General features: G+C 48.2%; 1 protein-coding gene and 1 non-coding gene across 3 annotated transcripts in view; both read right to left on the reverse strand.

The window, feature by feature from the left end:
- The window catches only part of NXN (nucleoredoxin), a 159,309-nt gene that overhangs the window by 7,702 nt on the left and 123,609 nt on the right, over nucleotides 1-27,998 (reverse strand). For both annotated transcript variants that reach the window (XM_042967610.1, XM_042967611.1), the window contains 4 exons: nucleotides 22,017-22,134; nucleotides 20,269-20,402; nucleotides 19,688-19,788; nucleotides 17,678-17,784 (listed from right to left, as the gene is read on the reverse strand). In XM_042967610.1, coding sequence (XP_042823544.1) covers nucleotides 17,678-17,784; nucleotides 19,688-19,788; nucleotides 20,269-20,402; nucleotides 22,017-22,134 — 460 coding nt within the window. The remainder of the gene's footprint in view (nucleotides 1-17,677; nucleotides 17,785-19,687; nucleotides 19,789-20,268; nucleotides 20,403-22,016; nucleotides 22,135-27,998) is intronic.
- TRNAY-GUA lies at nucleotides 15,795-15,879 on the reverse strand. The gene has a single exon. It is a non-coding gene; the product is annotated as a tRNA-Tyr (tRNA).

Genomic DNA, 27,998 nt, shown 5'->3' on the forward strand with positions numbered 1-27,998 from the left:
CAGCCCCGAGGATGGGGCTGGGCCTGAGTCAGCAGCCTGAAGGGGCTGGGGGCCACGATGGGGGCCTCCCATCGCCACGCCCCATCTCAAATATGCTTTGGCTAAGTTCTTCAATCAGAGTCGGTGTGGTTCTGACATTGGGCAATTAGGAGTGTTGGGTTAAACCAGGGCCTGCCCACTGCTAATATTAGACACAGCAGCCAGCCTGTTTGTAGCCCAGACGTAGGATGCTAAGTTGGTCTGTGGAAGACGGACAGCCACAGAGGACAGAGAAGGGAAGAAAAGTAAAATCTGAAGGCAAAGAAACCCAGTTCCTGGTTTGGTGCCTCAGTTTCTCCAAGGGACTACTCTAAGGGGCCTTCTGTGTTACCACGGCTGTAGCCTCTCTGAAGTCCTCGCTGGTGGGGACCAGCAGGGTAAGGACATGGAGCCCCTGTCTGGCTGCTCAGGGGTCCTCAGCTGATTCCACCAAGGAACAGCACCCCTGGGCCTTGGCTCTCCCCACCCCTTGCCTACAGCTACACAAAAGCAAAGTCCCCACTCGTATTTGTGCTTTGACACCAAAGCCCACGTCTAAGAGCCTAAGGTAACCAGGTGTGTGTGATTGTCGTACATCAACAGAAAGCAGCTTGGTAAAATGCCCACAGCCAGACTGCAAACCCAGAGAAGCCCTTTCTGGCACATGCACTGGGCCAGGCCCCTCTGCCATCATGCCCGGCCCTAGAGCCTTAAGTGTGTGTGCTCCCCTCCAGGGGTGACCCGCAGGAAGAATGGGAGAGCTGTCTTAGCACATCTGCTCAGCACTAGCATGGCCCATGCTACTCCACTTCCTCCCCATAATAGACGGCTGCGGGAGGCACGATTAATCCTCTTTTCACGGACAGCCAAGTTACCTACCTAAGGTCATCCGGCCACAAGTGGCCAAACTGGGACAGGACCTCCAGTCTGCCTATTGCAAAAGCTGCTGCTTTTTCTACCTGGCCACTGCCAGCAGGGGCTCTCGCGGGTAGGCAAGGGAAGGCCCCCCGGCATCCAGTTTTCTGCACCAGCAGCCGCCCTCCTCTTCCTCCTCAAGGCCACAGGGAAGGAGGCTGAGACCGCAAATCACCTCTTCCCTTTCCTCCCCCACAGCATGCATTCCAGGCTCCCCTGAAGCGGGTTCCCGGAAGCAGAGACTTAGAAGGAGAAAATAGGGCAAAGCCCCTAACGGGAAACTGAAAGGGAATGGAACATTTCTAATCGATGCCTTTGTGCGAAATAACTTTGGCGGCACCAGTGAGGGGCTTCTCCGAAGGAAATGCAAAGGGAGCACGCGTCATCTCTGCCTGAGCTTCTGGTTCCCCAGCTGGGGGCGCTGGAGTGGCTGGGGGAAAGTACGGTGAGAATTCCAAGGCAGATCCAGGCCACCCACTTCACTTCTTGGAGCCTCATTTCCATGGCCGCCACAGGGGGTAGAGACAGGCTCCTATCTCAGTGGGTGTTGGGAACAACAAACAAGATGACAAGCATAAAATGCTGAAAGCGTTTTACAATGAGTACTCCAGAAGTATTAGCCCCTCTTATAAATAAGTTCATTATTTTTTAAGTAATTTTTTAAGTTTAGTTTTTAATTTATTTTGCGAGAGAGACATAGAGAGCCAGAGGGAGAGAGACAGAGACAGAAAGAGGGAGAGAATCCCAAGCAGGCTCCGCACTGCCAGCACAGAGCCCAATGTGGGGCTCCAACTCATCTACCGTGAGATCGTGACCCGAGCCGAAGTCAAGAGTCGGACACTTAACTGACTGAGCCACCCAGGCGCCCCTCGTTATTATTATTTGTGGTCATCCTAGGTTGATTATGTGGCTCATGAGAAGGCACAGGTACAGAAAAGACTGGTGCCTTGCTCTCGTGAGATACACAGAAACCTTGTGCTGGCCGGAGGAGGCTAACTAAAGAAACAGAAAACAGAGACAATGTCCACGCTGCAGCGAGCATCCTAGGAACCATGTGACGTCTACCACATCACAAGTGCAAGCGAGCATCCTAGGAACCATGCGACGTCTACCACATCACAAGTTCGTTTACTTGCACCAGGCCAAGCGTAACCTTTGGGTGAGGAACAAACACCAGTGCTCCTAGAGAGAGCTTCTGCCTCAAGCCCCCTGCCCTGGGGAACTGGGCTGGACCACGAACAGTGCCCCAGAACCCCCTGCACAGTCTCTCTCAAAACCTACAGAACAAAGACCAAGGCCGGAAGGCCTGCTCCAAACAGTTTCCTCCTGGGAGGAGCCTTTCTGTGAATATTTAAAACAATCTCAAAGACATGTGTACTGAGCCTGTCCCACATTTAGTTTGGCTGCTTTTCTGCCAAGCAAAAAGGGGGTTTTGAAGGAGGCGGCAGAGGGGGCCCGGGGCAGTGGGAGAGAAGCTAGGCAGGGCTGTAACCCCAATGACCTTCTGTCTCTGCTTCTAGATGGCAACATGACCCGAGGGGGCTGGCAGTCATCATGCAAAGATTGCTGGGAGCTGGAAGAGAAATGGAAGGAAAAGCAGAGCCTTAGTCAGGAGGAACAGGTGAGGGTACAGGGCAGGGCAAAATAGGTGATCACGATAGTGGTCATCATGGGGACTAGAGCAGGATGGAAACTGTAACGTCATTAAATAGAAAGTAGAGAATACCCAGTCCCGTGTGTATGATTACAGCTACATATAAGTATGTGTGCGTGTGGACAGAGACCAAAAGGGAGTCGGAACAGTAAAAACAATTGTGTAGTAAGGCAGGAATGCGGGTGAGAGCAATATAGACTCGAGTTTTCTTAGATGGTGTTATGATAAATGTGTATTAGCTTAAAATAAAAACCAAAGAAAAACCGGAGGGCAGTCAGGCAGGGCAACAAACTCAGGCTAACGCCTTGGCCTTATCAATTACGGGTTTCCTTCAACAGCTCCCTCTGCACTCCCTGCTGGCTCCCCCAAACCCGCCCTTGCCTGGAGAGCTATGGAAGGGAGAAGGCAGCTGGTCTGGGTGGTAAAACTCAGAGAATCCCAGGGCACCTGGGCGGCTTAGTTGGTCAAACGGCCAACCCTTGGTTTTGGCTCAGGTCATGATCTCAGAGTTTGTGGGTTTGAGCCCCATCTTGGGCTCTGCACTGATGGTGTGGAGCCTGCTTGGGATCCTCTCTCTCTCTGCCTTCTCTTCATTCTCTCTCTCTCAAAAATAAATAAACATTAAAGAAAAAAAAAAACCTTAGAATCCCAAGGGAGGGTGTGAGGACAGGTCTAGCCTACTTGCACTTGGCCAGCAAGCCCAAAAGCCACTTGGGCACGTGTCTGTGTCAGAGGCACAGAGACGTTTGTGGCAGCATTCCTACAATACACAGAAACCAGACACAAGCAAGTGTCCATCAAACAGGGTAACAGCTACATAAACCGTGGTCCAGTTGTACAGTGAAACCCTTTTCAGCACCGAAGAGAAGTGAATCAGATAGAAATATCAACAAGGACAAATCTTGAAAGCATAATGTTTAGTGAGAAAAGCAAGTTACAGAACGATATTACAGCATGTCAGCACTTAAACATGCTTCTAAAAAACACACCCAGCATGACCATATATTATTCATGGATTCATACATATGCTGTAAGAATATGAAAACCAATTATGAAGATACACATGAAGTGCATGGTAGCATTTCCCCCAGGGGAAAAGGAAAGATAACCGCGCTGCACAGGAGTGAGGGGGAGTCTCCCCTTGGTCTGTATTAATGCTCCCATTGATCTCTATTTTAAATACCTGAAGCAAAAATCTCAGTTCTGGGTGGTGGCCACACTGGGTGCTTGTTACTATTTTTTTTTCCTGTCTGCTTTTTCTTTTTGTATGTTCTCCAAATTAAACAAGACAAACAGAATGGAGCTGCTCAGGAGGTCCCACGGCAGTGCGTGGCCTGACCTCCCCAGGCCCGCAGGGCCAGCCCTTTCATTCCTGAGATCTATTAAAAACACCAGCATTGGCCCCTCACACTCTAATGACTGAAAAACACAATCTCCAAATGCTTTGTTTCTACATAATAACAATTTAAAAAAATATTTTTATTATTATTTATTTTTGAGAGAGAGAGAGAGAGAGAGAGAGAGAGAGAGAGAGAGACAGCATGTGAGCCAGGGAGGGGCAGAGAGAGAGGGAGACACAGAATCCAAAGCGGGCTTCAGGTTCTGAGCTGTCAGCACAGAACTGACACGGGGCTCGAACCCACGAACCGTGAGTGCATGACCTAAGCCAAAGTTGGACGCTTAACCGACTGAGCCACCCTAGGAGCCCCCCGTTTCTATACAATAAATAGGTTCTGCCTCAAATTCATGTTTTGAAAGGGGCGGGGAAGAGGGCAAAGTTAGGGAAAGAGAGAAGAGAATGGCAGGAAATGGAACAGGAAGGAGGGAAAGGGGAAGAGAAGCAGAAAGATGAGCAGGGAAAGAGGGCGACAGAAAAGCCACATAAGCGACATATCCTGCAGCAAATAGCCCTCACACTGCTGCCTCCCCCTCCCCCCCTCTGCCCCCCCAGCAGCTGGACTGAAGGCACCATCCACCTCGGGGGCTGTTTTCCCAGAGGCAGGGCCTACATCTGTCCGTCTGTCCACTCGGCCCTACACAGACCTTAGGCTGTCTGCCCTCCCCAGAGGTTGGGGCCAGGGGAGGAGAGGAGGAACAAAACACTAGGGCCCCCCAACCCAGGAGAGAAGGGGCGCTAAGCCTCCCTGCAAAGAACACGGTGTTCCCTGACAGCCCGGATTAGTTAGACAATTGCTAATGGGATTTGCCTTTTGCCAAGTATGTCTAAACCCTTTCCTTAGAAAGGCATTTAAAACCACTTATAGGGCTCCAAATTCCCCAGTCTGCATAAAGCAGTTGGGGTAGGGAGGCCTAGGGCTCAGCGTAACCTGGCTACTCCCCTGAGACAAAGGAAACAGATGAGGCCAAGTGCCAGGGCCTCGGTGAGCCCGGGTGGCCTGGTGAAGCCTGCTGGTCAACACAGCCTGGGCTCAGTCCAGAGCCTAGAGGGAGCCAGTGACCAGCTGCCCGCAGCGGCGCGACTTTCGGCCTGGCCAGGCTCATCAAGGCCTGCGGCAGGCTCTGCGACGACCTCAAGATCCAGACTCTCGCATGGCCGCCTAGACGGGCGGGCACCTCAACAAGGCCTCCTTCAGTGTACTACTGGGTGGGGCTCGCAATCCACAGATGCTGTAAGTCCAGCTTGCGGGATGCCCAGAGGACCCCGGGTTCTTTCCGCATTACCCACTTTCATCCGAGTCTGTCAGGATAACACAGGGGAGCTCTGTCCTCACGTGCCTCAATACACAAAGTGACCGTCAAGATCAAGTTACTCGCTCGCTGTAAAGCACAGACCAGGCCAGGTGGAGGTGGCTCACCTTGGGGGTGGGCAGGGGAATGTACCTGGCACTGCTCTGTGAAAGCGCCTTCAGAATGCTTCCGGGGGAGACACCCAGCCCAGGGCACACAGAGAGTCAGGCGGGGAGCATGAACTCTCCCACACACAGCCTTGCAGGATTCATTGAAGACTGGATACTCAAAACAGCAGGACCTCTCTACTGCCCCTGTGTATGTCTGGAGTGTGTGCACACGATGATACTGTAATATAAGAAATACACATGTGGTCTTCATCCCCAGTTCCTGACACCAAGCTCCTAAAACCCTTGTAATTTCCTCAGTGGCAGGGGTGAGAGGGACATTCTTTGTTGCGATATTTGGTCTTACAACATTTGGTCTCAGAGCCTGCGACAGGAGCTTCTGAGGCCCTTGAAATCTGGGAGTGACAAGTGTGTTGTGTGTAAGGAGTTGACCAATGGTGGGGGAGCCCTTAAATAACTTCAGAAGGTGGGGGCTGGTTGCCAGAAAGGCCTGATGAGAAGGTTGCAACTTCCAGATGGACCCCCTGACCTCTGGGGAAGGAAGGTTGGAGGTTGAGCTAATCAACAATGGTCAATGGGGATGCCTGGATGGCTCAGTCAGTTAAGCGTCCGGGACTCTTGGTTTGAGCTTAGGTCATGATCTCACAGTTCATGAGTTTGAGTCCCATATCGGGCTCTGCACTGACAGTGCAGAGCCTGCTTGGGATTCTCTCTCTCCCTCTTTCTCTGCCCCTCCCCGACTCATGCATGCATGTGTGCTCTCTCAAAATAAATAAACATAAAAAAAAAACAATGGTCAATGATTTAATTGATTGTATCTGTGTAATGAAATCTCCATAAAGACCACTAATTGGTGGGGTCAGAGAGAGCTGAGCGGGGAGGGCTGAATCCATGGGGGTGCTGGGAGGGTGGTGTGCATTGAGGACATGGGGGCTCTGTGCCCCTTCCCATATACCTATGCATCAGTCCCATCCAGCTCTTCCAATAGACTGATGATAGTAAATCAACTGTTTTCCTGAGTTCTGTAGGACATTCTAGCAAAGGACTAAACCCAAAGAGGGGGTCATGGGAACCCCTGATTTATGGCCAATTGGTCAGAAGTATAGGATGCCTGGACTTAACGATATTAATGTCTGAAGTGTGGGGATTCTGGTGGGACTGAGCCCTTGACCCGTGGGATCTGCCACTAACTCCAGGTCAACGGTGTCAGAATTCAGTCGACTTGCAGGACACCCAGAGAACCCAGGAGGTTGGTGTTGGGGAGAGGGAACCACTCACACATATTTGGTATCAGAAGTGTTGTGAGTAGGGGCGCCTGGTTGCCTCAATCAGTGGAGTATGCAACTCTTGACCTCAGGGTTGTGAGTTTGAGCCCCATGTTGGATGGAGAGATTACTTAAAAGTAAAATCTTTTTTTTTTTTTTAAATGAGTGTTGTGAGTAAAAACAGCTCAGAAAATACAGACATACATATAAATACACCTGTTGAATGACTTTGGAAGTTGTAACCACAGAGTCACACAAGACTCAGAAATAGAGTTCAATCAAAAATAATTTTCAGAGTTCTGTGATGCTACGGTGAGTATAAAAGAATAGACAATTCCTTCAAGTTCAAAGGTAGCAGAGCTAGACCGGTGGCATTTAAATATCCTCAGATGCAAGCAAAAGCGAAATCCAGCCAGGGGATGGTACAGCCTGGCAAGGAGCTGCCCCCTTCCAAGACTCGAGAGAGGCCATCAGCAGTGATACCAAACCAGGGGCGGGAACCACAAGGGGTCCAAAGGTGGAGACTATCCCCGGTGTATTGAGGTGCGTGGGGACAGAGCACCCCTGTAAGGAACATGGTGTTCCCTGTGTCTCCAGCCCAGCTGGAGGGCAGGTACCAGTCACCTTTGCCTCAGGATCTGGCTCAAAGCCACAGCAGGTGTCCAAGAAATGATTGCTGAAGAAAAGCCTGAATGAACCAGAAAGGAAAGAAAGGAGGGAAGAGGGAGGAGGGAGGAAGGTAGGGAAGAAAGGAAAAGAACTCCAGGTTTGGAACCTACATGTCCCCACTCCTTGTCCTAAAGGAGCAGCTGATCCCCGAGAAGAGAGTCCACCTGTGGAACTACACATGGGAACGTGACACATGACAAGAGATCACACAAGCACAGGAGTTCGGAAGAGGGAGGTTTGCTCCATGAGGGAAGGCACTGGGGAGGCAGCATTCGAGCTGGGAGGATGGGGAGGATGTGGAGAATGGTGATGGAGGGCTGGGGAGGGAGGCCATGAGAGATGGCAGGGATGGGGGGAGGACGGTGTAGATAGGGGAGCAGGAAGAAGTAGAGCTGGAAAGGTGGTTGAGACCAGACTGTGGAGAACCACAGCCATGAGGGCTTCTTGGCGGGGGATGAACATTACTATGAGAGTAGATCTTCTGGAAGGTTCACTTGGAGCTGCTCTGCCATGTTGACGCATACAGCACACTGGGGCAGAGGAGGACGAGGTGGAGCAGAGGAAAGGAGGCGTGCTAGGTATAAAGGAACCCTGAGAACACAGGGAGAAGAGCCCTAGACAGGACCCCTCAGAGGACATGGCAGAGGAGAAATCCAAGAGACAGCGGGGCAGGAAACAGCCAGGAGTGGGGGTGATGTGAAAGGAAGAAGAAAGGATTTTAGGGGTAGCCCAAAGTGTCTGAAAACAAAAGCAAATGAAGCAAGAGGAGAATGGGGAGGTCAATAGTGTGGCCTCATCCGATTTTAGGCTTGCAATGTAACCACAGATCAAGTGGAAAAGGCCACATTTAGGGGCATCTGGGTGGCTCAGTAGGTTAATTGTCTGACTTCAACTCAGGTCATGATTTCACGGTTCATGAGTTTGAGCCCCGTGTGAGACTCTGTGCTGACAGCTCAGAGCCTGGAGCCTGCTTTGGATTCTGTGTCTCCCTCTCTCTGCTGCTCCCCTGGCTGCACTCTCTGTCTCTCTCTCTCTCAAAAATAAATAAACATTAGGAAAAAAAAGAAACAAAAAAGAAAATGCCACATTTATATCTCAAGGCCCACCTCCCTCCCAATTCCAGACTGCTGCATCTACACCACCACTCGGTCAAATTCAACATGGTCAGAATTAAACTATTGTTCAACTGAATTCCATATCGCTGCTGTCCACATGCCCTGCATCCAACACACAAGGCTTTCCCAGCTCTGCTGACAGGGACGCCTTCCCTCAGCTGCTTGGGCAGGAAGCCGTGGTGCTGTCTTGACTCTTCCTTTACTCTCACCCTCCACATCGAGTCTGTCAGCAAATTCTAAGACTCTACCATCAACCTCTGTACAGAACCAGCCACATCTTGCCACTCCTGTTGCTACTATCCCTCCCGGAGCACCACCATTTTGTCCCTGGATGACTACAACAACGTCCCAATGGCTCTCCCTGCTTCTCGGCACAACAACCAACCAGAGGGACCCTACCATTAGATTATGGGACTCCTCTGCCCAACACCCCCCACCCTTGCTGGCCCACTTCACTCAGTGTGAAAGCCAAAGTCCTATTAACAAAGGTCCTTATGGGACCCTCTCTAGTCTAAGCACCCCCAAATTCCCCTTGCTCATCCTGTTCCAGCTACACTGGCCTCACTGTTCCATAAACACGTCAGGCATACTTCTGTCCCAGAGCCTTCGCACTGGCTGTTCCCTCTGCCTGGGATAGTTTTCTCTCTCAGAGAACCACAAGGTTAATTTTCTCATCACCTTCTCCATGGAGTTGATCCTAACCACCGTATTTGAAATTGTGACCCACCCTTGTCCTCCCAATTCCTTTACCTTGCTCTAGTTTTAATCCATAGTTCTCATAACTCAATACACCACACACACTATTATTTTTTTTTGAGAGCATGCACGTGTGCACGCCAGTGGGAGTGGAGCAGAGGGAGAGACAGAATCTTAAGCAGGCTCCACACCCAGCACGGAGACCAACACGGGACTGGATCTCACAACTGTGAGATCATGACCTGAGCCAAAATCAAGAGTCAGATGCTTCACTGACTGACCCACCCGGGCGCCCCCACTTTGCTTTTAAAAATTATGTTTACTGCCTATCTCTTTCTGCCAGAATGTAAGCTCCATGAGGTCAGAGACATTTTTTTTTTTTTAGTTCATCAGCAGACAAACACCTGGCATATGACACGCACATGACTATTATTTATTAAATAAAACATGACCAGGAGGTGTCGGTGACCTGAGAGGCCAGTGGCAGCTCAGTAATGGGCCAAAAGAACAAGAGGTGAAGCAGATTCTCTGAGCTCCACGAGGACAGGGGCCACGACCTTACCATGCTGGTGGCCCTTGTAGCACGAGGCAGGTCACGTGGTAGAAGCCAAGGAAATGGCTTGAGAATTTTTTTAACTCATCTTATTTTATGTTTTTTTTCTTGAGAATTTTGATGTTCGACAAAAAGAGAGAGGAATGGTAGCTGTTTGGGACTGAATGTGTTACCCCCAAATTCATATTTGAAGGCCTAACCTGGGGATGGGGCCTGTGAGGAGGTGATAAAGGTTAAATGAGGTCTTAAGGATGGGGCCCTGATTGGATAGGGCTAGTGTCCTTATAAGAAGAGAAGAGACACCAGAGCTTTCTCTCCATCATGTGAGGACCCAGCAAGAGGGTGGCCATCTACAAGCCAGAAATCAAGCTGTCACTTGGAATCGAATCTCCAGCACTGTGAGAAACCAATGTCGGCTAGTTAAGCCATGGTGGGCATTATGGCAGCCCGAGCAGCCCGAGCCAGCAGCATTTACAGCTAAGAGAGACCCGAGCATTCCGTGAAGTGGATGGCAAGGAGCTAATAGAGAAAGAGAGACAAGGAGGTAAGAAAGAGAAGGAAAACTGCAAGAGGCAAGAGCAAGACTCTAGAAGAACAAAGGCAGAATCTCAGAAAGCCCAGCTGGTATTTCTTCTAACAAGAAAGAAGAAAGGCGATGGGGGAGATGCCCAGACATTCTAAGTGATGCACCTGCCGACATAAAAGAGGTATTTCATGGCAGAGAGGAAGGAACAGGGACCTCAGGAGAGACTGCGCCGTGGGACACCAACAGGGAGGAAGGGGACGGCACCGGAGCTCAGCTCGTGGTCACCAGGGGAGTCCAGGGCCAGCCCCTGCTCCACACCCTCATCACTCTGCTCTGTTCCAGCCTGTGCAATGCTGTTCCCTGCAACCCCCACCCCCCACCCCAGAACAGGCCATGCGCTTTTCTACCTTCTGGTTGGGTAGTCAGAGGCAGTTTGATACGAAAACTCATCTGCACAGGCACACCTCGTTTTATTTCACGTCACTTTACCGCACCTCAGAGATAGTGTGTGTGTGTGTGTGTGTTTATAAACTGAAGGTATGTGGCAATTCTGTTCAAGCAAGGCCATTGGTGCGCCATTAAAAAAAAACTTTTTTTAATGTTTACTATTTATTTTTTTGCAAGAGAGAGAGACAGAGCATGAGCAGGGGAGGGGCAAAGAGAGAGGGAGACACTGAATCCGAAGCGGCTCCAGGCTCTGAGCTGTCAGCACAGAACCTGATGTGGGGCTCAAGCTCATAAACTGTGAGATCACGACCTAAGCTAAAGTCAGATGCTTAACCGAATGAGCCACCCAGGCACCCTCACTGGCACCATTTTTCCAACAACATTTGCTCATTTCATGTCTCTCGGTCAACATTTCAGGAATTCTTGCAATATTTTAAGCTTTTTCATCATTATTACACTTGTTATGGTGATCTGTGATCAGTGATTACAACTCGTTGAAAGCTCAGATGATGGCTGGCATTTTCTGGCAACAAATTATTTTTTGATTAAGGTATGTATGTCATTTTTTAGACATAATGCTATTGCACACTTTACAGGCTAACAATTTTATCACATGGTGTTGATCACATGGTGAGGATTAACTGACTTAATACATATGAAAATGGAACCATATTGAGCACATAATAAACACTCAATAAAAAGACTACACTGTAGGGAGGCCTGGGTGGCTCAGTCGATTGAGTGTCCAACTTTGGCTCAGGTCACGATCTCATGGTTCGTGAGTTTGAGTCCTGTATCAGGCTCTGTCCTGTCAGCACGGAGCCTGCTTCAGATCCTCTGTCCCCCTCTCTCTCTGTCCCTCTTCTGTTCGTGCTCTCTCTCTCTCAAAAATAAATATTTAAAAGACTACAATGTAGTGTAAACATAACTTTTATAGGCAATGAAAAACCAAAAAATTAATTTGGCTTTACTGAGACTATGCTTTATTATGGTGGTCTAGTACTGAACCCACGATACCTCTTGAGGTATATGTGTACTTGTAAGCACAGTATCGCTGACTGGTAAGATCGTTACGAAACGCTGCACAAGAACTTACTAACAACGTGTGCCTCTAACAGAAACCAGGCCTTCTAATGCACATGGAACCCCCATAATGCCACGAAGCAGAAGACACTAAGTGACCCTGTGAGGCTAGAGGGAGGCAGAGGCAGGGAGATGGGCACTGGGCTGCAGAAGCCACCTGGGCCACCTGTCCCAGAGCCTGAGGGAGCAGCCTCCCTCTCGCCATAGGTAGGCCTGAAGCCCAGTGTGAGGCTGGTCACGGTGGGCACTCAATGTGTCCATCAGAAATATCAGCAGACAATCTGCCTCTGGGATTTCTCTTCTGGTCTAGATTAAGTACCACTATCTCATTGATCACAAGTTCAAGGACCTCGGCATGGTGCTCAAGGCCCTCTAAGATGTGGCACCGTTGACCTTATTGCACACTCTGCCCTACAATACACTACAGTATCCCACTCTGGCCTTTGCCCCAGACACTCCCTATCTAAATCCCATCCTCCAGAGCCATCTCTTCAGTGAAGCCCTCCTGGTTCAACAGCTCCAAGCCAGAGTCTCACCTGGACTCAGATTAGTCCATTGCATGGCTCTTCATGAGATGCTACTTTGAGAAGGATCCTGTGCTTTAGTGCATGTCTGGCTTGACAGGGCTGGAGGCAGACAGATCAAGGTCAGCAGGCAATACCTGCCAGGATGCCTGCAGGAGTGAGTCCTAAGTGGTCGAAGGAAGCAGTCAGCACAAACCCTGTGCCAGGGAGACTATAAACCTGACAGTGAGGAAGCAGGAGGTAGGAGCTGGGAGAGCAGGCAGGTCCTCCCTGAAGAGAGACTAGCACAGATGGCAGGGACCGTATGCCATGGAGCCAGCAGATGGGGAGCAGTGGGGCTGGCCCAATGCAGAGGACGCTGGCTGGCTGGCACTGGGTTCGGCCTGAATCTCACATTCTTTCACTGTGGCTGGATGGCCTCTGCTTGCCTGGCCACAGGGCCTCTCCAGGTCAGCTTTGTGGTCCTCAACTGAGGGCTCCTGGAAGTCGTGACCACATGTGTACTTCTCGTCCCCACACCGCCTGGGCCTTAAGAGATGAAACCAAACCAGTGCGTCTCTGAGAACTCCCCCTTCTCTTCTTCCTCAGTCATGGTCAGCCACTTTCTGGCTGTCTAAGCCACGCCTAACAACTGCGGCTCTTACGTCTGTAATATTTATTTATAGGTTTATTTATAGGTGTAAATATATAATATTTATAGGCTGACAGCTGGGGAATCCAAGAGTTCCCTTCTTGGCTATCTGAAGGCAGACAGAAAATGATTGATTTAATTTTTCTGTGCCCTACCCAACATTTTACAGGGCACCCCCCAGCCCTAGGAGTGTGTCCAAAACTTGTGTTGAATCTTGCAGAGCTTGTGATCTTTCCTTATGAGGTCTCTGTTCTGTGCCAAGTACCTCACAGAGCAGAGACAGGGGGCACAGACGGCCACCTCAAACTACCTATGCATGATATAGACGATCTTTTGGTAATTATTAGCTTCAAGTGACCCTACAGCCTTAGCACTGACCATCAGGAATACCTACATCACGCTGGCCCCCACATCCAGGAAAGGGCAGCTCCCTACCTCGGAGAGAAAAGATTCTGCTCATTGATGGCACACGTTCAGGAAGAAAGGTGCCTCTGTGTGAAGTGGCCTCGTGGTGGAGCAGAGCAGCCAAGTGAGGCCCAGCACCTGCTCTGCCCTCTGGGACAAGTGTCAGTCTTCTATGGAGACTTCTATGAACAAAATGGCACCGACTGGACCAACACTTTGTAGTTCCTCAAGACATTGTCATACTCTGCTCTCTAGGTATTTCCTAATGTAAATCTCCTCCCGTCCACTCAAGGGCAGCACTGGGCTACTCTTCTGGTTTCTTATTTCCCACCTGAGTTCAGTCCACAGGCTTGGTTGCTAGCGGGAGCTCAAGAAAGAGATTCCTATGCATTTAAATCTACTCTCCCTTTCTGCCAAAAAGGATCAGAGGCTGCTTAAAAAGTACATGATATAATACAACAAAAACAGAGGAAAATACCTTCTGGAAGTGAAAACAGGGAAGGAAGAGCAAATGAACCCAAGGTCAAGGGCATGCAACAAAAGAGGTGAGCTTTGCAAAGTTGCTAAAGGTGGTTACAAATTCAGCTCTGGGTTTTCCAGAGGCTAAAGCAAAAAAAAAAAAAAAAAAAAAATGCTGGCGGGGTGGTGGGGGGTGGGTGTCCACAATGAAATTCAACATGTATAAAAGGTGAAAGAAAAAAACAAAAACAAAAATCCACCACTTGCTCAGGAGAAGCTCAGCTTCTGCTGGGTACTATAGGATAATTTCCTAAGCAGAAATTCCACAAGTGGGATTTCTAAATTAAAGGTTTAGTAGATTTTTAAAGGCCTTTGATGTATATTGCCAATTGCTCTCCTGAAAGGTTGTCCTGATTTACATTTCTACTAGCAGTCTGATCTCTTCCCTACACTGGGGGTTATCTTTTGGTGGAGATGGTGGGGGTGGTGGGACTTCTTTGCAAATGAGATAGATACAAATTCAGTGTTTTCATTTGTAAATCATGGAAGTATGCTGAATATTTTCCATGTCATGAAAATGATATGATTATATCATATCAATGTACTAGATGAATTGCCTACCTCATATCTTATACATTTTTTTGGCTAAATTCTCTTTTTTTACTAGTGTCTAAGGAGAGATCTTTTCCTATGAAAGATGTTTTCCTATGGTTATTTGCCATACATGTTATTAATATTGTTGGTTGCCTTTGTTTAAGCTTTTTGACATCCAAAAGTTACCTTTTTTATTGTAAAATGAAATTTCCTCCTTTTCCCCCCAAGTTAATCAGTTAAATGCTTATTAAATGCCTATTCTGTACCCAACACTGAAGCCTCCCAATTTTACTGAGAAAAGAGAGGATAAGTGGGGTGCCCGGGTGGCTCAGCTGGTTAAGCATCCGACTCTTGCTCTCAGTCCAGGTCATGATCTCACAGTTCATGAGTTTAAGCCCCATGTCGTGCTCTGTGCTGACAGTGCAGCCTGCTTGGGATCCTCTCTCCCCCTCTCTTTCTGCCCCTCCACTGCTCATGCTCTCTCTCTCTCCAAAATAAATGAACTTAAAAAAAAGGAGAGAGACAGGTTAAGTAACTAGCTCAAGGTCACTCAGCAGTAGGAAGTAGGGACAGGACTGGGTTGTTGGTGGCCTAGACTAGAGTGGTGGTATCAGTGAGGGTAGAATAAGACAAGAAACAGGAAACAATGTCCCAAAGATCCAAGAGGCCCCATGCCTAGTGGAGGTAGGACAGCCGACATTCTTTTTGGTATGTACATGTAAGATGCCTCCCAGTCATCAGTGACAGTATGTTCCAAGGCCCAACCATGTGACACAGAGTCACATCTTATGTGACTCATTTGTGCGTGAATACATACATGCACACAGACATGTACAGAAGCTGGGAGAGAGGGACAGGAGAAGCCAGAACATGATTGGAGGAGTTAGAAGAAGACAGACATCAAAGACACCTGCTGGTGTGTAAGGGGAATAGGGAAGAGAGAAAACTCAGGAATGTCCCAGTATTGCTGCAAGGACCAAGATGAGAAATCTGTGGTCCTCGGAAGGAGTGGGGCACGGCTGCATGTAGACATGGGCACTGAAGGGCAGCAAAGTCTAGGTAATGCTAAGGAAAGACCTGGAACTAGTCAGCCTACCAATGGGGCTCACCTGGAGTCCCTCCAAGACCTTCTAGTCACAGCCCCAGAACTGAGGCTGAGGAACACTCGCACTGGCTGGTTGCACCCGTTTCCCACTGTACAATGACAATAAGATGGTCACATCTCCTTTAAGTAATACACAGAGTTACCTTTGGAGTAAAGATTTGAATCCTAAAAGCAAGAAGGTATATTTATTTATTTATTCATTCATTCATTTTTAAGTGTTTATTTTTAAGAGAGAGAGACAGACAGTGAGCAGGAGAGGGGCAGAGAGAGAGGGAGACACAGAATCCGAAGCAGGTTCCAGGCTCTGAGCTGTCAACAGAGCCCAACGTGGGGCTTGAACCCATGAACCACGAGAACATGATCCGAGCTACAGTCGGACGCTTAACCAACTGAGCTACCCAGGCGCCACAGGACTGGGTCCATTTTTACTCAAGATTGTATCCCCCATGTCTGGAAGAACACAACGTCTGGAAGAATACAGCCCTCAGTAAACAGTGGTTGAAGGAACGAATAAATGAATTGAGAGATCTGAAGTTTTACTTATCCTCACAAAGTGGCAATTTAATGCTCTGCTCAGTACCACTGGCCAAAGGTCATTCCTGATGCTCATCTCAACAGATACTGCTCCTACGTCTAGGCACTCATGTTGTAAGTCTCTGTGCAAACACGGTGCTGGAAGGAAAAAGCTGTGGCATCTTCTTTTAAGTTATTCAACTTGGTCCCTTCACTTCTGGACTAGTAAACAATGTTATTACCACTCAGCTTTTGTTTGGAAAGGGAGCTCCTTTCATCTTTTCTTATTAATAGGAGACATGAGCCTCCATGGGATGCCTGGCTGGCTCGGTTGAGCGTCCAACTTTTTTTTTTTTTGAGCATCCAACTTTTGATTTCAGCTCAGATTATGATTACATGGTCATGGGATGGAGCCCCATGTTGGGCTCCACACTGATAGCTTGGAGCCTGCTTGGGATTCTCTCTCCTTCTCTCTCTGCCTCTCCCCTGCTTGTTAATGTGTTCTCTCTCTCTAAAAATAAAAATAAATACCCAAAGTGTGGTCCCTGGGCCACCAGCATCAGTGTCACTTGGGGGCTTGCTAGAAATGCAGACTATCAGCCCCACCCCACCCAGACCCAGGAAATCTGAGTCTGTATTTTCACAAGGTCCCTAGAGGACTCTTAGGCACATATGAAATGCAGAAGCACTGATTTAAAATTAAACATTAATTATTTGGAAACTTTAGCTCCCAACAGAGCCATATGCTCACTCTAAATGGTGAAGAAAAAGCTTAAAAAGAACCTGATGAGTTCTCCTTAGCTGTGGAATTTGTGGCTAAATTTTGTCTTTTTTTTTTTTCTTTCTTCACTCCCTATAACACAAGCAGCACTGAGATCTCAGATATTAGCTGTGTCTGTCTAGGGCTAACCAGGATCTGGTAGTACTGCTACAAAGGAAATGAGTTTAATTCTTCTTTTAAAATTGAGATGTAATTGACACATAAGAATGTATTTAATTCTTAACAGGCCAACTAAGTGCTTTACCAAGAGAAAACTGGGCTGGATGAAGGCTGGGAAGGAGGTTTCACATAACAGAGAATAAAAACACAATTCGTCTCACTTAATAATCATTATTTCTGAAAAATGCCATGATTAGTACTTCAAGTCCCAGTTTTCAACACTCTCAGGACATTGGTTTTCTCACCAAGAAGGCACCAGCCACTCAGCCCTCACTCTTGTGCTTCAGTAACCATGAAGTGCTTTACGTACGTTATCCTTTTAATGCTCCCAGCAATTCTTTGTGGCAGGGATTTATCATGCCCATTTTGCAGATGAGGAAACTGAGGCTTAGAGAGTCTGACTGATGGAACCAAAGGTCACTCTTAGGTCTGTTTGACAGAACCCTCAGGATTCTGGCCAAGTCATTTGGGAGTGTGTGCTCCATAGCCCAAGGGCATGAGAACCCACCAGGTCAGGTGGTGAGAAGTAGCTGTTTCACCTGGGCTGGTCCTTTTTTTTTTTTTAATGCCTTTAATGAGGTGTAATTTACATATTGCAGAATTCACAGCATGTCATTTTTGAGACGGTAAGGAACATGAACATGTAATGGAAATAAAGATGTCCTTTTCCCTCTAAAAGAAAAGCCAAAGAGGTGGTGAGCCCAGATGAGCAGGTCTCCAGGGATCCCCAGGGAGTCGGGAACGCCTACCTTGGATTCCATACAGCCGGTTGAGGCGTGACCGCCGGGCCTCATCGGTGTAGGGGACAGCGAGCCAGGGCATCTCACTGAAGTACTGTTTGAATGAGTCCTCTGACCTACAGAGACACACATGGAAACAAGGCTCTGTTACCCCTGAAAGTGCCACCGCAGGGTCCTCCCCACCTTCCACCAAGTTACACCCAGGGCTCTGCAGATGCCAGCGCCTCTGAACATCACGCTCCTCAGACACCAGGCTACAGGGGGGCATTTTTCTACCCCTTCTGGTTACCGTGCAGCAACAGCCTCCACACGACAGGCGGATGGGAACTGAACCACTAGGCCATTTCAAGTAGCCTGTTCCTGTGGATCCTACCAGTTAAACTCATGCCCAAGTTTCTGTTTCCAACACGGGCAGGTGGTAGTTTTATAAGAAGCCTAGATGTACAGGGACATTGCGGTCCCCGTGATAGTTCTAAATTGTGCATATAACAGTCTTGTGTACAGGAGCACACTTTTAACTGAGCATAAACCTATGATTCCATGTATAAACAACTCTAGGAATGACAGATCTATCCAAAGTGATAAAAAGCAGATCAAGGGCTCCCTGGGGCTCGAGTTTGGGGGTGAGAACTGACCAAGAAGGGGCACAAGGGCACCTTGTGAATGACAGAAATGTTCTATACTTCACTGTGACAATTACAGGGGTACATACATGGGTCAATATTCACTGAATTGTATGTCCAAAATGTATGCATTTTATTGTATGTAAATTACACTTCAATAAAGTTGATATTTTTTAAAGCTTTAAAAAAAAATGATGACTGTGGCACCTGGGTGGCCCAGTGGGTTAAGTGCCTGACTTCGGCTCAGATCATGATCTCATGACTAGTGAGTTTGAGCCCCATATCAGGCTCTGTGCTGACAGCTCAGAGGCTGGAGCCTGCTTTGGATTCTGCATCTTCCTCTCTCTGCCCTTCCTGTGCTCTCTCTCAAAAATAAATAAACATTAAAAAATTAAAAAAAAATAAAAATAAAAGAGAGATGATTGCTTATCCCCAGTTACATGCAGAGATGGGGAGCTGGGAGTACCAGGGCTGGACCATGGGCCAATACACCAAGCATGGCACAGTGCAGATATCAAAGATACAAAATGCTGGGGCGCCTGGGTGGCTCAGATGGTTAAGCGTCTGACTCTTGATTTAGGCTCAGGTCATGATCTCGCAGTTCATGGGATCGAGTCCCGCATTTGGCTCTGCACTGGCAGTACGGAGTGGGCTTGGGATTCTCTCTCTCTCTCTCTCTCTCTCTGCCCCTCCTGTGAGCTCTGTCTCTCTCAAAATAAATAAATAAACTAAAAAAATTTTTTTAGAAGATACAAAATGCCCTCAGTGTGTTGGCATCTCAGAGATCCTTCTGTGAACAGGAACTTGAGAAGCAGAAGCACCTGGTGGCTCGGTCTGAACCAGAGTTGGAGTTTTGTGATGAAGGAAGGTCACTGATGAATAAAACCAGCAAGGGGGCCTGCAGCAGAGGAAGCTGAGGCTAAAAGGACCAGACGTACTCCAGGACGAATGTCTGCCCTTCTGGTTTTTAGGACAGCCCCCAGGCGAAGCACGAGGCCTGAGCGGAAAAAAATTATAGCACAGCCATCCCAGATAGGTGTCACATTCCATTAGCCTCCAGTTCTTTTCTTTCCATCCCTCCCCCACCACACCCTTTCATCACAATCCATAAAGCTGAACGAATCAGAAAATTGCATCCTAACCTCAAATGACCTAGGCCGGAAGTGGGACGTGCCCCAATATTTACAGCAAGAACAGGTTTTTCTCAGCTCCCCTTCAAACAATTGCATGAGAAAATCTAAAAGGCATCTGTCTGCCAATCATCCCAGATACGCCTTCCCCAATTCCCATCTCCACACTCTACACTCAGCAGGCGAGAAGCGTAAGGCAAAAGAAATGCATTTTAACCACCTTTGGGGAAGGGAACCACACGGCCACTTTCCCCAGCACGCGTTACCTGTCCGCACTAACAAAGATGATCTCAAATTTCTGGCCTGCCTCCTTGATCTTCCGGTAGGATTCCACCAGGACCCGGGTGAGGCTTCGGCAGGGTGGACACTGAAAGAGGAGAGTGAGATCCTACGGTTTGACCCTGTACCTTCGTCTTCTCCTGCCTGCAGAGGCCAAGTAAGCAAGACCCAAGTAGGACCGGGATAGCAAGACCCAGCTTATTAAAGAGGCAGAAACAAACGTGCCCCTTGTAATGGTGAGCATTCAGGATAGGCTCTTCTCACCTCCACGGTGTGCCAGCAGGCAGCAGTTTAAATGAACCCCCTTGGAGACCAGTAGAAGCCTCATCAGAATGGGTGAGAAAGACTACCCTTTCAGACCAGTCAAAAGAAGAATTTTCTTGCTGCTATTATCATTCAAAATAATAAGCGCTCGTGGCATGCAAGCCATGCATCAGGTGCAGGAGGAAGTAAGAACACCAGGAAGTGATACCCGAGCAGTAACACCCCTAGAAGCCAACCCCAACTGGTCTTAGTGACAACATCGCTGCTTCCTTCCGTCTGGACTAAGGAGGGCCTGAACACTCACCCAGTGTGCGGAGAAATAGACTCCCACGTGAGACCCCTCCAGGCTGCTGCTTTCCAGGGACTGTCCGTTATTTCTAAGCAAGGGCCCCGCAATGACTTCCCTGAAGGGCTTAGGTCCCCAAGGGAATTCCAAACCTGAAACAGGCAACAGGTGGTAAGAACGTTAAGATTCTTTCTTGAGACTTCGGACCCAAGAGTCCTCACAGCGGCAGGGCATGACAGCTTTATCATCAAATAGTATTTGTTAACACACACATAGGATCTGGAGCTAAAACCCAGGAATGAAGGCAGAACCTTATCCACGGCACAGCCCCACCTACCTTCAAGACAATGGTTCCCGAACCTGGGTGATCATAGGACCCAGCTCCTGGGGGGCTTTTGAAAAGTACAGAAGCCCAGGTCATGCTCTGAGTCTTGGGATCCGGGGCCAAGGCTGAAGATCTATGTCCAAAATAAAGCAAAACCAACTCCCAGGGAAGTCTGATGATGGGCCAGGATGGGGAATCACTGCCTCGTGTATTAACCATGAGTTTCTTCAAGTCCAACCCCGGAATCTCAGTGGCTCTCCATTCTGACGGCATTTCAGAATCAGCTGGGGCATTTTAAAATATCATGCTCCTGGGACCCACCCCCAGAGATTCTGATTCAGTCAGTCTGGGTTGGGGCCCAGGGAACCAAGTGAGAATTAAATCCAGTAAAAGGAAAGAGTAACACTCACTCAAGCCAGATGTTCTCCATTCTGATGACACTTAAGCCCCAGGCAGGAAGAGCAACAGAACAGCGTTTTCTCACAGGGTGGTCTGTGGACCACCGCCTCAAAAATCGCCTGGGGTTGGGGGAGGGGGGAATGGGAGACACGCAGACTGACTAAACGTGCAGATGGGCCAAGCCCGCCCTGAAACAAATGGTCCCAAATATCTCTGGGGATGGAGCTGGGAAATCTGCATTTTTAACAAGATCAGAGTAGAGAGAGAGTGTGAGTGTGAGTGTGAGTGTGTGTGTGTGTGTGTGTGTGTGTGTGAGATCTGCGAAGGTGAAAACTTGGTTCTACCATGCCTTGGGTTTTACTGAGGGCAATTCTTTGAAGCAGGTGAAATTTTTATTTGGAAAACCTGTGACCAGGGTTGAATCCCCTAACTGATAGTAAGTGAGGAAGGGAAGACCTTAGGATGCTTTTAAGACTCCAGTGCCAGTGGGACAGAAACAGACCTTGGACAGCCAGTGAGCAGGGTGATTAGGGCAGCCTACACCGGGTACATCACCAAGGCCAAGGCTGCAGGACTTGGGCAGCACCAAGAAATGAAGTCAGTCACCCCTGAGGCCAGGAGAGCAACACCAAGACTATGACTCTGCTAGGGTAATATTTTAAAGAGGAAAAAAATCTCACAACCACTTAGTTTGCCTCTAATTGTTCAAGTGACGGCTGCCGTGGAAACAGCACCAGAAGTCCATCTCCAGGCTCTCGTTGCTTCTCAACGACCTCCTCAGCCCTCAGAACTGAACTTCCTTTTTCAGATTCCATCTTCTTTGGCCCATGAATGAAAGCCTCCAAGAGGGACATTCTGATCTCTTTAAAAACGTTAACCATGACTTAGAGAATACTATAATTTCATCAATTTCATCACGACAATATCCTCTAGCTAAACAAACGCCCTCAGATATATTTCATTTGTATGTTCTCTACCAGTAGGGACGGTCAGGGTTGGGGGACAGAACGGGGAGTACGGGATAGACACGCCAAGGTCCTACCTTCTGGGTCATCACGGATCACCAGCAGCCCATTCCTGCACACGACCTTCCCGGTGGTGGCGTCTAGGAATATTAGTGATGGAATGTTGGAAATTCGGTATTTGTTCCAAAGTTTAAGCTGTAAGAAGCAAAGTGAAAAAGGTGGTTAAGTCCAAACCAGATCGATCGAAGCATCCTTTTGAGCCCCATCAGGACTGAGGGGTGAAAGAACTGGAAAACACTGCTGTACAGGGAAATGAATAAGTGAAGCTACAATCATTGGCCTCTGTGGTCTGTGACAGGGGAGGGGAGTCTGAGTCCCATCCAGGCTCAAGCTGTGACAGAGGCCAACAGAAGACCACACCTGTTCTAAGACAGCTCTTCTCCCCCACCTCTCCCACGGGCACTTCCTCTAAAAGGCATAAAGATGAAGGGTGCCTAGCTGGGCTCACTTGATTAAGTGTCCGACTCTTGATTTCGGCTCAGGTCATGATCTCATGGTTCATGAGTTCGAGCCCTGCATTGGGCTCTGCGCTGACAGTGCGGAGCCTGCTTGGCATTCTCTCTCTCCCCCTGTCTCTCTGCCCCTCCCCTGCTCTCTCTCTCAAAATAAATAAACTTAAAAAAAAAAGCATAAAGACGAAGATGAATTAGGAAATGAACTACATGTGCACCCCCAATACCAGGTGGTTAAGGCAGGAAGGGAGGCTTTTTGTTGGTGTCTCTGAACCCCATCAGCAGGCAGGTGCTCCCCTGCTTCCCGGCTCTGCTGTGGCACCTGAGCTCCAAGGGAGAGGGGACAAGGGTATCCCAACAGAAGACCAAGTAGCCAGAATCCGGCGCTCTCCCTACCACATCGGTTCCTGCACTTGGGAGTATCGGCAGTCGCTGTGTGTGTCATTCACCCACAAACACTAGGGAAGCAACATCCTGAGCCGGCTCCAATTCTTAGTTCTCAGTGCCACTCAAAACAACGCACAATCTACTGGCAGGTTCGATGTTGCCTCAGCCAACTGTCAGAGGACCAGGGTCTAGGAGAGGTGAGGCTGAGAAAGCATGAATGCAACAGCCCGGGACAGGAAGCTGAGGATGTGCAGACTCCTTTATCGGCTCCCGGCCATCAGAGTGACCGCCATTCAGGGGGTCCACTGGGTGCTCTGGAACTTAACTGCCAAGCCCAGAAAACAACATAATTAAACAAAATGTCCAGCTACCAACGGGAAATGGCAGAATGGCCCAAATGTCTAACTACCAACGGGAAATGGAAGAATGGCCCACTGCTGATTCAGCTGCAGCCTCCCTTCCGGGGGCCTGGGGCCCACACAGGAGGGCTGGCCGCCTGGGCATTGGCAGAATGGGGCGCGGATGTGTCAAGGGGAAGCAGGCACCAGAAGTCCAGCTGCACAGAGCAGATTATTATTGTTTTTAATTCAATCTCAAGCAGCGAAGGAGTCGGGTGGGGTATCTGCTACAAAATGTTAGGCTTCCCCTGTCTGTGGAGACCTGGGCCTTGGCAGGAAAGGTCGTGGGACCCCACCTCGAACTGGGTGAGCCCTGCCTTTCCAGTGGGCTCCCAAACCAGCCCTTCTAACAGGAGCGACTCTGCACATACAGTCGGCAGTGACCAGTACTACATCATTCCAGAGAAACCTGATACGGGCTTCAGATCAAACATTTTTAGAAGGAAAGGCTCAACAGCAGAACAAGACCATCCTGCTGCTGGGATTAGCTTCCTAAGTCTGCAAGTACAAGGATCCAGCCAGGTTAATAATTTTAAAGGGGGGCAGGAAGGAAGATGAAGGGATTTATCTGATTTTAAAAGTAATTATGGGGGGGTAGTAATTATTGGAAAAAATGAGAAACACAGCAAACCGTAAAAACTGAGATAAAAATCACCCATGACTCACCACTTAAAAAGCTTGGGCAACTTTATATTTCTACCAGTGGCAAACGAGAGCCCATTCCTCAGTATTCTTACCAATATTACTTAAAAAAAATTTTTTTTCCCTCAATGTTTATTTTTGAGAGACAGAGACACACAGAATCTGGAACAGGCTTCAGGCTCTTATCAGCACAGAGCCCGACGTGGGGCTCGAACCCACAAACCGTGAGATCATGACCCAGGTCAAAGTGGGACGCTTAACCAACTGAGCCACGCAGGCACCCTCCTGGGGTACATATTTTGGCAAGTAATCAGGGAAGGCATCTTTGAAGAAATGGCATTTGAGCACAGATCCCGGATATGAGATGGGGCGAGTCACATGTTCATGGGGGAAGGCCACCTGAGGCCCAGGGCACCTGTTAGAGGCTGGGAGGCAGATCAGAAAGAAGGCTGGGGTAGACGCAGTCAGATAGAGTCGGGGAGAGGGGCCACAATGAGGTCAGAAGGGCGCTCTTGGCAGATCTTTAAGGCCCTGTAGACTAGTAAAAATGATGGAATTTTATTCTAAGTGTAACAGGAAACTACAGAGCATTAGCAGCGGAGTGGTATGATTTGATTTACAGTTAAAAGGTCACTTTGGCAGCCCTGAGGGAACAGACTGTAGGGGAAGACAAGGAGAAGGCAGGATCCGGAGAGGCCAGTGCAAACAGCCCAGGCAGAAGTTGAGAGCAGTGGGGAGGACCTGGGTTATAGCAGCAGAGAGTGAGGACATGATGTATTCTTAAGACAGTCAATAGAGTAGGTTGACAGACTGAATATGTGGAAGGGATAAGGGAAAGAAAAGATGAAGGATGTACTATGGTTTTGGAGTTTGAGCAAAAGTGTGTCAAGGGGTCCTATGAACCAAGATGAGGAAAAATGGAGGCAAAAGTTTGGGAGGGAAAGATGGAGATAAGAGAGGTCAATCTGAGATGCCCATTAGATGTGCAAGGGGAGATTTCAAGGAGGCACCTGGACTTACAAGTCTAGGCTCTGGGGAGCTGGGGGGCATGAGCTATAAATCAGGGATTGTCGCTGCCTGGATGCTGTGAGGGGTCATGAGCCTCCATGAGGTTATCCAAGGAGAGGACAGGCTACAGAGGAAAAGGCACCCCAGAGCAGAGCCAGGGACCACCCACAAAAGACCGAGAAGGAGTGACACATGACATAGAAGGAAAACGGGGAGACTCCGGTGTCCCAAAAGGCAGGTGGCAAAAGTGCTTTAGGGAGAGAGTATACTATTGTGTCAAATGCTGCTGACACGTTGAGTAAGATGAGGGCAGAGAACTGACCAGCCGATGTGGCAGCTAAGTTTATTCACGACCTTGACAGGTCAAGGAGGAGTCAGTAAAGTGAGGACAAAAGAGTGAGTGGAAGAGGGAGGCAACGGGGTGCAGCTCTGTCCGGCACACACACCTAGAGGGGGCCTGGGACCAGACAAACCCGAGTCGGCTTCCCACACGAAACACCGAGCGGGAACAATAAAAACAGTAAAGGCTATCAAGAGAAAAAGAAAATGGCAGATAACGGGCTAAGGTAGTGACTACAGATAACTTTAAGAGTTTTGCTGCAAAGGGAGCAGAGAATAGGACTGTAGCTGGAGAAATACATGATGAGGTCAGAGAGAGGATATTTTAAAGATGAAGTCAGGGGGCGGTATTTTAAAGATGGGAGATGCTTTAGTATATGCTGCTGGGGATAATCCAGAAGAGGAAAATACTGATGAGAAGGAAAAATGCAAGAACAGAGTCTTTGAATAGGCCAGAGGGTGGGATCGAGGTCACAGACAGAAAGATGGAGTTGTAAAACTTGACTAATTTTTAAATGTATACTCTTACTTCAAAGCACGTTTTTAGCCTGAATAGAAAGCCATGCTATTTGCAAATAAACATAACTTCACCTTCTTTTTCAACAATTACATCATTTATTTCCTTTTCTTAAAGAACTATATTGGCTGGATTTTTTCAGGACAATAGTAAGTAGCAATCATCTTTATCTTCCACCTGATCATAATGGGTATACCTTTTACTATTATATATAAGACTAGCCATTGGTATGAGATGGATACTCTTTTTTTTTTTTTTTTTTACATTTATTTATTTTTGGAAGACAGAGCATAAGCAGGGGAGGAGCAGAGAGAGAGGGAAACACAGAATCAGAAGCAGGCTCCAGGCTTCGAGCTGTCAGCACAGAGCCTGATGCGGGGCTCAAACCCACAAACTGTGAGATCATGACCTGAGCCAAAGTTGGACGCTTAACCCACTGAGCCACCCAGGTGCCCCGTGAGACAGATACTCTTGAACATGTTAAACAAAATAGTCTTGAATGTTATTCAGCCTTAAAAGGAAGGAAATTCTGGGGCACCTGGGTGGCTCAGTTGGTTAAGCATCCACCTCTTGATTTCTGCTCAGGTAACGGTGTCTCAGTTTGGGAGTCTGAGCCCCTTGTCAGGTTCTGTGCCGACAGTGGGGAACCTGCTTAGGATTCTCTCTGTCTTCCCACCCTTCTCTGCCCTCCCACATGTTCGCTCTCTCCCTCTCTCAAAATAAATCAATACACCTAAAAACAATCTTTTTTTAAAAAACTTTTTAAATGTTTTATTCAGTTTTGACTGAGAGAGAGAGACAGAGCATGAGCAGGGGAGGGGCAGAGAGAGAGGGAGACACAGAATCCGAAGCAGGCTCCAGGCTCTGAGCTGTCAGCACAGAGCCTGATGCGGGGCTCAAACTCACAGACCGCAAGATCGTGACTGAGCCGAAGTCGGACACTCAACCAACTGAGCCACCCCAGGCGCCCCAAACCTAAAAACAATCTTAAAAAAAAAAAAAAAAAGTGGAATTAAAGAAAAAACGGAAGGAAATTCTGACACATGCTACTACGTGTATGAACCTTGGGGACACTGTGCTAACTGAAAGAAGCCAGTCACAAAAATACAAATACCATGTGTTTCCATTCCTATGAGGTACCTAGAGTAGTCAAAGTCATAAAGACAGAAATTGTAATGGTGGTTGCTACCACCATTGGGGTTGGGTGGACGGTGGAGATGGAAGAAAGCTGGTATTACTGTTTAACGGGTATAGAGGCTCAGTTTTACAAGATCAAAAGAGTTACAGGGATGGGTGGCCATGAAGGGCTGCATGTCAGGGAGAATGAATTAAAAATGGTTAAGACGGTGAATTTTACGTTATCTGTATTTTACCACAATTAAAAAAATACAGGCTTGTGTGAACTTTTTGACCTAAAAGTTTCATCAGGAATGGATGGTTACTTTATGGGTTGTTTTTTTTTTTTTTTTTTTTTAAGTTTATTTTTTATTTGGCGAGAGACAGAGAGCACAAGCAGGGTAGAGGCAGAGACAGAATCCCAAGCAATCTCTGTGCTGTCACTACAGAGCCCGATATGGGGCTTGAACGCACAAACCATTATTAGATCGTGATCTGAGCCGAAACCAAGAGCCAGACGGTTAACCAACTGAGCCACCCAGGCGCCTCTATGATTACTCTTTTGATCTGTTGCAGTATATTTCATTAGTAGCCTTTAACTCCAAGGTTAAGCCATCCTTGCCTTCCTAGGAGAAATCTTCCCTGGTCACATGTATTGTTAAGGGATCACTACTATCATATCTACTCTGGGGCTTGGGGCTCCCACAGACAAATGGCATCTGACAACAAGACTTTATTTATGGGTCACTAGACTTGTCCCTAAAGTAGCTTGCAATCTGTGGGCCTTAAACATAAAAATGGAGGGTTCAACGTGATTATAATAAAGTGGTTTGCATGTGGGCACCTCCATGTACTTGAAATGTAAGCACGTGATTGACTTTTGGCTATATATTTTTAAGGAAGGGTGGGTTTGGGTACCTGGGTCACCTAGCATCTAAATGCTTAGCTACCCAGTGTGAGTCAGGACCATGCTCCCCAGCTGACATGATGACAGGGTGACCTATGGGCTGGCCGGCCTACTGGGGTTACCCCGAGAGCATTAGTAAAGTACTTTTTTTTTTTTAAAAGAAGATACTGGCATTCTCAAGTTCATTTAGAGAGTGCGAGTGTGTCCAGGTGGGGGAGGGGCATAGACTGCAG

The sequence above is a fragment of the Panthera tigris genome, chromosome E1 (genome assembly GCF_018350195.1).
Source record: "Panthera tigris isolate Pti1 chromosome E1, P.tigris_Pti1_mat1.1, whole genome shotgun sequence".
In the NCBI taxonomy this organism is placed as follows: Eukaryota; Metazoa; Chordata; class Mammalia; order Carnivora; family Felidae; genus Panthera; species Panthera tigris.